The 12,461-nt window shown below is 42.2% G+C and overlaps 3 protein-coding genes across 3 annotated transcripts; 1 reads left to right on the top strand and 2 right to left on the bottom strand.

Moving 5' to 3' along the window:
• Window positions 1-737: 737 nt before the first annotated feature.
• Window positions 738-3,234, bottom strand: apoeb (apolipoprotein Eb). Its single transcript, XM_034554222.1, has 5 exons — window positions 3,023-3,234; window positions 2,611-2,676; window positions 2,366-2,519; window positions 1,881-2,168; window positions 738-1,790 (listed from the first exon to the last, which is right to left on the bottom strand). The coding sequence occupies exons 2-5, from the start codon at window positions 2,651-2,653 to the stop codon at window positions 1,445-1,447; spliced, it is 831 nt and encodes a 276-aa protein (XP_034410113.1). The 5' UTR covers window positions 2,654-2,676; window positions 3,023-3,234; the 3' UTR covers window positions 738-1,444.
• A 3,746-nt stretch (window positions 3,235-6,980) lies between these two features.
• Window positions 6,981-8,816, bottom strand: LOC117745842 (apolipoprotein A-I-like). The gene is made up of 4 exons (XM_034554398.1): window positions 8,389-8,816; window positions 8,235-8,285; window positions 7,894-8,044; window positions 6,981-7,797 (listed from the first exon to the last, which is right to left on the bottom strand). The coding sequence occupies exons 1-4, from the start codon at window positions 8,525-8,527 to the stop codon at window positions 7,218-7,220; spliced, it is 921 nt and encodes a 306-aa protein (XP_034410289.1). The 5' UTR covers window positions 8,528-8,816; the 3' UTR covers window positions 6,981-7,217.
• Window positions 8,816-11,940, top strand: LOC117745843 (apolipoprotein A-IV-like). The gene is made up of 4 exons (XM_034554399.1): window positions 8,816-10,603; window positions 10,710-10,761; window positions 10,916-11,066; window positions 11,175-11,940. Exons 2-4 carry the CDS (start codon window positions 10,722-10,724, stop codon window positions 11,749-11,751), a joined length of 768 nt encoding a protein of 255 aa, XP_034410290.1. The 5' UTR covers window positions 8,816-10,603; window positions 10,710-10,721; the 3' UTR covers window positions 11,752-11,940.
• The last annotated feature ends 521 nt before the right edge of the window (window positions 11,941-12,461 follow it).

Raw genomic sequence — 12,461 nt, 5'->3', positions numbered from 1 at the left:
ATAACACAAAGCGTCTTTGAGTGTCTAGATAAGTGCTATATTAATTTGAAGTATTATTATTATTATTATCATTATTATCGAACAAGCTCTGTACAAACAGCATCTGTGCATATGAATGTCTTATTGGCATGTCTGAGCAAAGATTCCTTTACAAACGCACTGATGCATGACTTATATTATGTTATGAGTCTAGATAAAGGTAGAAATGATATCGTCACCATAAAACTAATCCAATTGAGGGCATAGTGTGTTCCCAAATTTCTGCTTGGATCAAGAGAAAGCAATCTGGGAACAGATCTTTACAAGTCTGGACTAGCAGAACTGCAGGCCAGGGGTTGTGGGGGTTGGCTGTCTGAGGAGTGCAAATGGAGAAAGGAAGAGGATCGGGGTGGAGTACAGAGAGAAAGATTCATTACTTCTGTAGGAACGGTACAACACAATTCAGCAAGGAGACATGAGACACTGTGTTCATGTGTCGTCAAATTGGCCGATAATTTCTGATAAATGCCGTTGCATGATTAGCCCTGTGGCCTTTTACAATTGCTAATGTGATGGATTATGATGACACAATGCAAGTTTATTAGAAGTCTCTATATTGTTAGTCATTCTTCAGTCATTCAGTTTATTTTATTTGAGACATTTTCATAGCTTTGTGAAGGCTTTGTTAGTGTAAGTGAACCTCCTCTTCAATAATAGATTACTCTTGTGATCAGAGAAACAAACAGTGTACACGGAGCATCTTTTCTAAGTTCTTTATTCACTCAGCACTGTTCAGCACTGTGTGCTTACAGTGAGCAGCATGGTGGGCGTATGACACACAAGGGACACTATAGTCAGACTAGAGAACAGACAGGCAGCATTACACTCACTGATCGTCAACAGATGCATCAAGTTTTACATTCTTCTTCTGTGTGAAGCACAACAACAAGAAATGCAGAGAATACAGAGGGGCAATGTAGTGGTTCACCTCTCGAAAGAACAAGCAGACACGTTCCTATAGGTGCCCCCATCTTTTGATCATAATCATTATTCAGTGCATTTATTGAGAAGAAATAAACTTGTGTTTAATGCATTTAGGGATGATGTCCCATCGCTGCGAGGACAGCAGTTATGTATACAACCAAACAAAATGTAGGAAGCTCAATACAAAACCGTTAATAGCGAAGCAAATTACCAAAAATTGTTTCCCGTTTGTGTATTAAAGGCCGTTACTGACTGGGGAGCTTGTGTTCAGTGATCAAGGGAGGTGATAGGAGAAGAAAGGCTGACTATGTAGTCAAGAACCCAAACAGATGTCTGGTGGCTGACGCACCTCATCCCCCTCCATCTCATCACCCCCCCTTATCCTGAACAATAGAGCACCCAAATGAAGATACCATCAGTAACTCTCAACTCCCACCTTTCCCCCTTCTTTACCAGGGTATTAAGAAATCAGAGTCTATCTTTACGCAATGGTGGTCTCCTTGACTTTTTCCATGATGTTCTCAACCTGCTCACGGATATGGGCGGCATAGGGGGAGATCATCTCGGTCAGTTCGTCGATCTTGCCTTCCAGGGAGGTGCGCAGTTCCTGGACGGTGGACTCCAGCTGGGTCTTGATGCCTTCAGCCTGGCTCTCCAGCTGCTGGCCCAAGCCTTCAGCCTGGGTCTTCATAATGGTGGAGATGTCACTCAGCTTCTTGGTGGCGGTGTCACCGGCCTGCTGGACAAAGGGCTCAACATTCTCCTTCATGTTTTCGAAGTTCTGGGAGGTGCGGGACTGGAGCTCACCCAGGTAGGTGGCCACGGTGCTTGGGGGGGGGGGAGGGGGGAGGACACATTTAGATTTCATGTAGAGGAAAACAAGTTTGATAACGTGTAAAACCCTTCACTCCACTTACTTGCGAATCTCCTGAGTGTCCTTGTTCAGGCGTTTCTTCAGCTTGTGGGAATACGAGTTGATGCGGCCGCGAACGTCATCGGAGTTCTGCGTGACCATGGTCTTCAGCTCACCCAGATACTCAGTGCTGCGCTCCTTGGCATCCAGCATGTCCTTCTGGAGTCTGTTGGCCAGAAGCTGCAGATCCTGAGACAGCTGTCCAGTGGAGCTCGCAGTGTAGGGGGTCAGCTTAGTATTGATTTCATCTGTGTATGCTGTCAGCTCTGCCATGCTGTCGGTGATCAGAGTGCTGGAAGCAGAAGGACAGACATGAGGACAAATTAGGATCGTAACCATGGTTCAAGGATAGGGGTTATCCAAATGGAATGTTTGGAAACAAGACTAAGAGAACAACTTTGGAAGATGCGGAGGTACTGAAACTAAGGATGTAGGGAGCTAATCCGTGCCTATTGAAAACAAGATGGCAGGAGCATAACGTTAACTTACTTGAGCTCCCTGGTGAGCTGAGAGGCCTTGAAGTCCTGCACGGCTCCATCAGCCTTTGTGTTCAGGTCGGCGACGTACTGCCAGAAACGATCCACAGTTTCCTCCCATTTTAGTGTGGCGGCATCAGCCTGGTGCACAGCACGGGCATTGCAGCCTATGATGGGCACAGTGGGAAAGTTGGATGAATATACACATCTGATCAATGAATTAGTGCTGTCAAGCCTAGACCAAGTTAGTGCACTTACCAGTGATGACCGCCAGAGCAAGGATCAGAGCTACAGCCTTCATGGTTGTTGGATAGACAGATACTCCTGCGAATTAAAGGGGAGGGGAGGGGGTTATGAGCAATGCAAAGAAATTCTGCCATCAGGTAATACAGCTGTTTGTTTGTTTTTACTTCCTCATTGCAAGACTACAATTTAAGCAATATATATTGTTTGTTTGTTTTTTAAAGAATAAAAGGTCACCGTTATAAATAAATATTGCCATGTGGCATGATTAAGCAGCATGCCGATTTTAAACAAGAAACACTCCGATTTTAACATGGACACAGTAAGCCGAAATAAGTTTCTATAATGATAATACAAATAATAGATACTGGTATTAAAGAAGAAGGCACCCGGCTTTGCACGCCGTGCGGTCCTGACACTCACTCACCTGGGAGGTTGAGCTTCCTTCGTGCTCCCTGCGTGGTGACTGTGGCTTTTTATACAGTGGCAGGAGACTGCGCGAGGGAGGGGGGGGGGGGGGGGGGGGGGGTGCGGTGCGGGGGGGTTGGATGCCCGCGAGCATTCACGTGGTGATGGTGATTTGTCTGCACGCATTCCGGTGTCCCTCCACGCAACGGTTCACCAACACCGCGTCCGAAGTTCTCACTGCTTTATGTCGTCCGAGGGCTTGATTAAGCAATCTGGATGTCACGAGAATAACACGGTGGAAGTTCCACGTTATGGTCATGAACAATGTGCCCCTTCTTTTCACAGCTTGCAAACGCCTGGACAAATGTTTTTTGGGGAGGCTGATATTAATAATATCCTATACTAATATATATATATATATATATATATATATATATATATATATATATATATATATATATATATATATATATATAGTATGTAATATACTTCAGAATACTCCAATACAAGTAAAAGCTGGTGAGATTAAGTTATCAATCACTATATACAGTTTTGTTTAAGTTGTTATCATAGAATCTGAGTCTTTAAAGTAACCAGTAACTATGGGCATGCCAATTAAGCAATACAGAAATGTATTGGAGTATAAAACACTGTTTTTCTCAAATGTGCAATCGGAGTATTAAATAGCATAAAAATAGATAACAAATCATCTTAAATTGGTGCTTAATGATTAAGTAAATGTACTGAATTACCCAACTGAAAATGGAAATAAAAACATTTATCAGATCAATAGTTTAGCTTTATTGGCCATGTCTGCATGGGTGCTTCACTCCCCAACTGCTCCTTAATTACTAAGGACGGGTTAAATGCAGAGAATAATTTCCCCACTGTGGGACTAATAAAGGATTCATTATTATTAGTAGTAGTAGTAGTAGTAATATTAGTAGTAGTAGTATTAGTATTATTCATGATGGCATGATTTAATATATTCTGCAACAGTATTCAAAGAATTACAGATTTTAGAACAGTATCAGTGTGCCAAAAGTGAAATTGGTGCTTTGGATTCTTGGGACATATTTTGCTGCTAATTGCCTTATTGGTTTGCACCTTTCCTTTTATTACAGGGTGGTATTACTACTTTTGCTCCACTCTGCATTGCAGGTTTTGTTTTAAGTCACAACAACTTTGCAGGTTTGTCTTTGATCCTGATCAACATTGTTCTCATGGGAATATAAATCCCCTGGCGCCTGGATGCAAATAAGCCGTTTACACTTGCATTGCGATCTAAATGGTCTGCCATTGCTGCCCATTGACGCCCCAACTATCGCCCCCTGCAGTCACACGACCCCCAACACATATGGTATCTTTGCAAGTCAATCCCACTCAGATACAGTCAAACCACTGTACATAAGAACATGAAGTATTTGTATTACATGTGAACTGGACAATGAACAAAATAAGTAGATTATACAGTAACCACGGAGGAAAAAAATCATATCTGTTTTATATGATGTAGGTTACTATGGAGGACAGGAAATGTACAGGATTTCTTTAATCGAGAGATTAATCTGTTTGATACAGAAAGATGGTGGTTACCTCATCTTATTGAGCAAAACATATTTGTATAGTGGCAGTGCATAACTGTCCCGAATCATCAGTGTGTTTTATCATTTGTCGTGATAAAAAGACGTCTTTTGCTCTGATTCCATCACTGCCTGTGTGTAATGACCTTTGCCCTTTAGGACTTGGGCTCTGTGTTGTCAACCAAACATGATTTCCTTTTCCACAAAACTAACTATACACGGGAACAAAGTTTAAATGTGTTGGCTTGGTCAGATAATTAGTGTGAGAACATGATAACATTAGTGTGTGATAACCCAAAGGGGTCAACTGAGGGTTAAGCGCATGGAAGACTGTACATGGATAGTTCAGCTGTTATGTAATTAATTCAAATGATCTCTGTTTAAACGCTACTCAATCAACAATGATATGAAACAGGTTGATACAATTTGAAGTAAGATACAATAAGATTGAACTTAGTCACTTTTGTGTTAAAAACCTTTGACCTTAATATTCCACAACAATACTGTGTAGTGTGTGTCACTGAAGGAGGTGTGTCGCAAACAGACAGATACTGTATGTTCAGCTAGATAACGAGTCCGATCCAGTTCAAACACAAACAAATCAAGATCAGTAGTATAATCCCACCATTCTGCCTAAAACATTGTCACGCAATGACAATGTTTTGGTTTTGCCGTCAGAACTCCTTTGCGCTCTCATTCACGTACACTATTAAGATGCATTTGCAGTATGGCGATAACAGACATGAACTACATATTTTGTGCTTGCATTCTGCCGATATGTTGGACCACAGTGACCAAACTACACACATGCACCAACAAAGATCACAGGACAGACACCACTAACTCAGAACGTCATCTCTGACTTCGCTGACCCTCCGGGAGAAAGAGGCAAAGGACCGGAGGGGAAGTGAAACAGAGAGATTCAAGAGAAGGCATGAGGCGCAGTCATCAAAACAATAACAGAGAGGCAATGATTGACGTCTATCGGGAGTAAATGTGTGAGAGGGCATCTTTAGATGGTATGAACAATAGTAACCCCAGTTAGCTGGGTTGAAGAATTAGGTTTTTATTTAAAATCTCAACCCTCCAAAGTGTGTGGGTTAAAAGTTGTGAAACTGGGTGTTCAAGTTCAGAAGAGAGTTTTTTTCCTGCATCATTGCTGCTGTCATCACTTTTTTAAGCCTCAGCCTCATGTTCAAGCAGAGCAGAAACTTGTTTCTTAATGATCACAAGTGTAGAGTATTAGTTGAAATCAGCATAAATTACATCTAATTAAAGGATTAGCTTGACATTTTAGGAAATGCGTGTTGTTCGCTTTCATGCTGAGAGTTGGATAATCAGCCAACAATGATCACATGTCTTGGCGTAGAAAGTAATTGTAAGTGATCTGCAGTCAACATGGATTTGTCTTACTTCATATTTTCTATTCATTTTCTCCTGTCTGCTTACAAAATCTTGTTGTTGCTTCTCTGAATTTGGTTTCTTTGTCATTCATGTACTTACATAATGATGTAATAACTGGGTTTGAAAGCTCAAAGTGCAAACTTGTATGAGGACAACATTATTGTAATAGTGTAGTACACAAAGTAGAAGAAAGGGCAAGAGCTCCTTAATCCAGTGAAAACCATTAAGTATTTAATAAATCAGGAAATGTAGAGTCGAAATATGATCAGAAACCTTCACATAATCAAACATAATATGAACTCAGAGCTGTGTGGGTGTGCTCGGAGGGTTAATTGTGAGCATAGTCAGCGACAAATGGGGGCAGAACCGAGGAATGTTGTTTGCCACTGAGTAAGGCAGCGTGGGAGCGATCTGGCAGCAGGGATGGGGGCACACGAGGGAACATAACAAACAAGGTGGAAGCAGGATGTGTTTATGTGGATTTACAGACCTGCAAAGGCATACCTGAACATGCCCTATCCAAGACCCACAACTTAATCGTACTGGGGCGTGGCAACGGGGGGCAAGACTTTGCATCATGTACAGGAAAAACAAGAAAGGATTTTATTCCCTAATTATGTTTATGTGGAGCTAAAGTTGATTGCTTTCTTGCTACCGCCAAAAAAAAAAGAATACATAGGTATATATAATGTATACTCTATATGTTCACCAGGTGGCACTAAATCTTATCAAAGTCCAAAAGTGTTTGTTTGTATGAAATGATGAAGAAAATATACTTCCTTTAAAGGATTAAACCATTTATTCATGTACATGAGTAACCACATTGGTGATACTGTTTTTCTAGTGTCTGTTACCCATTTTACCACATTGTAATTACTGTTTTTCACATGCTTTTGTTTATTGTATCCAATATGAACCATTTGGCATCCTCAGACCATACCAACACTCTTTAACATTTCCCCAGGACTTTGTAAATAACCAACAGACTCACAAGTTTATGTTTTGCTTTTATTTTCATAGCATAGAGAAAGAGAACACAGTGTCTGGTCCCAGACCAACACTCAATAGGTCTTACTTATCTTTTCATTTAATACTTTAAATATATATAGTTTAAGACAATTTCAAAAGTATGTTCATATTATTAAAACACAAACACATTTTTGTGGATCTGAGAATTGTGTTCATTAGATGCAGTTCTTTCCTGTTTACAATGAGGTGGAGGTTGACTTAGAAGGCTTTGGCAACAAAAGACTCATAGAGGGAGGTGAGCTGGGCCTTGAGGTCCTGGGCATAGGGGTCCAGCCTTTCCCTCAGCTCATCAACGTATGGGGCAGCCAATTCTTTCACCTGCTGGGCTCTCTGAGTCAGCTCAACCTGGACCTTCTCCGTCGCGGGTGCCACACTCTCCTTGAATTCCTGCAGGTGCTGGTCCACCTTCAGCTTCAGGTCATCGGTGTAAGGCCCCAGCTGAGCCTGCAGATCCTTCACACTCTGCTCAAAGTTGGTCTTAAGCTCCTCACTCTTCTGCATCAGGATGGTCCTCAGGGCCTCAGTGTCCACGGAGTCTGCGTAGGGGGCCAGCTCCTGTTTGAGCTGCTCCACTCTCTGCTGGATCTGGGTCTTCATGTCCTCGGTGTAGGGCTCGAGCTTCTCCCTGACAGTGCTCAGCTCCTGGTTCACACGCTCTCTCAGCACATCGGCCTCTGTGGTAACTTTGGTGATCAGGTCCTGGGCTGCAGGGGGAAGCTGCTCCTGCAGGGTGACTGCATACTTGCCGGCCACATCGGCGCTCTCGGTCAGACGGGCACTAAACAAGAGAGGGAACAGTGAGTGATCAAGTTTGACCTTTACTTCTGTCCGTGAGCATGTCAACAATGGCCACAATGGCTTTGTGCCGACATACCTGACATCCTGTCCAAACTGAGACTTCCTGATCATGGCGACGGAGTCATCAGCTGTCTTGGTGGCCTTGGCAACATAGTCCCAGAAGGCATCAGTCAGCACATCCAGCTGTGGCTTGGGTGCATCAGCATAGAAAAGGTTGGCCTGACAGCCTGTTGGATAGACACACACACAGTGTGAAGAACAGCTTAACATAGTTCAGCCTGATTTGAAATTGTAGGGCATTTATACTATTACATATTTTACCCTTTAGCAAGGCATGCAGTTCTTTATCGTGATCATACCAGTACATTGTTTTTCATGCTCCAAAATTGAATAATGGTAATTTGTCATCATGCTCACCACTGAAAACGGCTAGGACGAGCACAGCAAGGACCTTCATGGCTCTTCGATCTGATAACAAGAGGATGAAATGGTTAGCAAAGCGTTGTCACCAAGAAGTACTTCCAAATAAAAAGCTCAGCTGCTACTTTAAGCCAATTCTTCATCATCTTACCTGAGTTTTGCGAATGTATCTGCGAGTCCACTTTGCAGCTCTTGTGCTCAGCTGGTGAGGGTCTGTAGCTTATATAGCAAGCCAGACTGTAATGCTGCCAAAGTCCAGGGGTTAGTGTCTCGCTGTCACCTTGACTCATCCTGCAATCATCACCTAAACTTTGTTCCAATAAATTCTTACCGCACACATGCACCAGCCCAAAGTGTTACAATGCACATACACTATGAGTACATAATCATTTTTAATCAGCTTAATAATACAAATGACCACCTGCCTGATTTCATTTTTTTATTTATACACAACAATGAATGTTTAATTATTCAGTGTTAGTCTGACAAAATCCATAAGTTGAAGCAGAAATGACCTTTGCCCTCACAAGCCCGTCTGTTCATATAGACCTGTCTGTAATCACTGAGCGGCTTCCCTGCCAGCTTTGATCAGATATACAGTGAATGTGTTACTGTTTCCATGAGCTTGTTATGTACCAGCGTACGTCACAGTGGCTCATGATTCTGGCATGTGTCTATTCTGTGTGTCAATGTGGGCAAAGATCTGCGGACTCAAACACCTTCAGCTTCTGGAGGACAAAGTCTGATTGACACCAGACACGGTCCACTTCTTTGAAACCACTTTTAAAGAGCAGCAGAGTATTGTTGTTTAGAAACGACCCTACACGGAGACTTGAAACTAGAACATTTTATTGAAAATATTTGATACCTTTTTCCATGAGAGTCTTTCTTTACTCTCTATTATACAAATGTGTTTGATATTTATTTTAGCTCCTCCTTCTTTTGGTATTACAATTATATTTCCAATATAGTTCTAATATGTAGTTTGGTAAATGTATTCCAAACTATTTATTCCAATTATTCCTCTCAGTAATACTGTGTACAGGTTAACAGTTTGAAGGATGAAGCAAAAAAGTTTTCAACATGGACTTGTAATATTCTGCTTCGTCTCCTGCCCTCACGGTGCATTTAGGTACACAGTTAAATGCATTATACTGGGACCTCCAAAGCAGGGTTACCATAATCAGTAGTTACACAGACAGTGCTGTAAAGATGAATTTGCACACATAGATTTGCCAAATTGAGTTACATTGAGAATCACAATAAAAAAAATATCATAAATTGAGAGTAGGGCACCGTAAATCACTTGGTAGCGAACAGCTGCAAATCCGGAAACACCCCAAAAGTAGCTAATTTATACTATTAAAGGATGTGACTACAAGGCTTTCAGTGGGGGTGTCCCAGAAGACCCTTTCTTGTTTCTTGTTCCCCGCCACGATGTTCAGGTTGTGTGCTGTACTTTCAAGGCTTCAGGTTTGAGTCCTGCACTTGTTGAGAGTTTTAAAACAATCAGTTGATGTAGTTTTTCAACAAACTTCAGTATCTGACATGCTGTCATGTATAAAAGAATGTTTATGTGATGTGTTCAGTGACTTTGAAGCGTTCGAGAGCTGTGCTCCCACTCGTGGAGAAGCAAACATGTCCATGTCCTCTTGAGGGAAACGTTTGTGTTATTTCAATAGTGCAGAGTTTGAAAGTAATTAACATTCTGGATGCTAACTTCTATATCGATGCCACCTTAAAGTGCTCTTAAAATGTTACTCTGAAAAAAAGTCTCACCATCTGCCATGACGGCCTGAACTGTAAACGTGTCAGTGAAACACAGGCAGCTGGAATATGTTGTACTATACTATATTTGCTGAATACTAAAAGTTGACAATATGTGTGATTAAGTTTAGCCTTTTCAAAAAACAGTAGTGCCTTGTGCTATTTTATACACGTTGCTTAACCCTCATACAAAGTCCACAAGTGTAAGCATGCCACGGTTATCTGGAGTTATCTGCAGGCTGTTGACACTGGACTACATGGGTAGTTAATTGCTATTTACTAAATGCTTTCTAGAGAGGGGTCAGAGAATAACTAGTGCAATGCTTATTGTGGTGTACGGTTTTATTGTTAGAACATTACCGAAAGCCATGTGCGTTACACTGTAAAGATTGTGTCAGTGTCTGCATCCAGTCATGTGATAGTAGCCCTGAGAAGCACCAGAAGCAGGAAGAGAGCCATTGTGACAACATGGAAGGGACTCCTGGACTTTGGGCTCTTGACGACAATTGCTGTGTGGCTTCAGTATATATACATGGAAGTGTGAGTCTGAGGCACCCACAAGCCTGCTTAACTCTGAGAGACAAACAAGACAAAAGCAGGTGAGAATCACACGACTTTCCAAAGAAAAGGTTAAGCAGCAAATACAACTATTGCAACGTTTGAAATGTTTCTTAAAAACTTAACTGGATCATTATTCTTTTTCAGCAAGACGCAGTCATGAAGGTGTTTGTTGTACTAGCTGTTGCCGTGCTGTCTGGTAAGTTGACAGCTTTTCTGTTTTTTTTACTTGTCTTTTCTGTATAATGAAAGCTACAATGTGGCATTACTTCAGCAACTAAGAGCAGTCAAAAAATGACCGAATGGCTGACATTCTGCACTGTTCTCAAGCTGTGCTTGTGTCCATCCTTCAGGCTGTCATGCCAACCTCTTTCATGCCGATGCACCCAAGCCACAGCTGGAAGTGCTAACAGATGCTTTCTGGGATTACATTGCCAAGGCCACCCAAACAGCTGATGACACCCTCCAGATGATCAGGAAATCACAGTTTGGACAGGAAGTCAAGTAAGTTGTGTGGCACACAGGACCATGATGTCTTGGCCTGTTAGTGAATTGGGTCACATGATGATTAGAACCTCTGATGGTCTAACCATTACGCTGTCTGTCTTCTAGTGCCCGCCTGGCAGACAGCACTGACATAGCCAGCAAGTATGCAGTCACCCTGCAGGAGCAGCTTCCCCCTGCAGCCCAGGACCTGATGACCAAGATCACAGCAGAGGCCGATGTGCTGAGAAATGTGCTGACTCAGGAGCTGAGCACTGTCAGGGAAAAGCTGGAGCCCTACACCGAGGACATGAAGACCCAGATCCAGCAGAGAGTGGAGCAGCTCAAACAGGAGCTGGCCCCCTACGCAGACTCCGTGGACACTGAGGCCCTGAGGACCATCCTGATGCAGAAGAGTGAGGAGCTTAAGACCAACTTGGAGCAGAGTGTGAAGGATCTGCAGGCTCAGCTGGGGCCTTACACCGATGACCTGAAGCTGAAGGTGGACCAGCACCTGCAGGACTTTCAGGATAGCGTGGCCCCCATGACTGAGAAGGTCCAGGTTGAGCTGAGTCAGAGAGCTAATGTGGTGAAACAGATGGTAGCCCCCTATGCTGAGGACCTGAGGGATAAGCTGGACCCCTATGCTCAGGACCTCCAGGCCCAGCTCATGTCCCTCTATCAATCTTTTGTCAAAGGCAACTAAGTCAACCTCAACACCTGCTTTGTTTGTTTTCCCTTTGTTTAAAGCATGAAATATCTGAGTTGTACTATAAATAACATTAAACTAATATTTATTACTAGGTGCAAAGCAAACCTCTGCACTCGTCAAACATGTAAATACTACTGTTTTGTGAACTTGGTGACTGTAATGTACTTTTTGTAATTTCTGTAAGTTGACACAAATAAAAAGAAGAATCTGGAAAATGTGTATTTGTAGTCACAGAATATGTACATTTACAAGAAATCTAAACACAATTAAAAATGTTGTACATCACATGTTTAAGAGCAGTGACAAGCCATCCTGAAAGTACACAGCACTGATAGAGTAGGATTATAATATAAGACAAAAGGAGCCGACTAGTATTTCTCGTGTGTCTTAACACGTCCTCGCTCCTGTCGGTTCCCTTTCCTTCTTCATCCAGATGCAGACTCTTAATCGGGCACTTGTCAACGCTTGCCATAAAACCGCACCTTCGTGGAGTGAACACTAAAATCAAGAAATGTCTGTGAGAAACACGGCCGACCATTTTGATGTGAGAGAGGCCTAGACAACTCAGTTATGGATCCCATTAGATATCATATTAAAGTATTTTGGTCTGAAAAAAATCTGATTCCAATTTTATTTCATTTAAAATTACATATTCGTTTTGATGGAACTTTGAAAACCACAGTTATGTATGTCATAAAAACCTC

The sequence above is a fragment of the Cyclopterus lumpus genome, chromosome 16 (genome assembly GCF_009769545.1).
Source record: "Cyclopterus lumpus isolate fCycLum1 chromosome 16, fCycLum1.pri, whole genome shotgun sequence".
Taxonomy (NCBI): Eukaryota; Metazoa; Chordata; class Actinopteri; order Perciformes; family Cyclopteridae; genus Cyclopterus; species Cyclopterus lumpus.
Note: the sequence above shows the minus strand (reverse complement) of the source record. Positions and strands in the feature narration are given on the sequence as shown.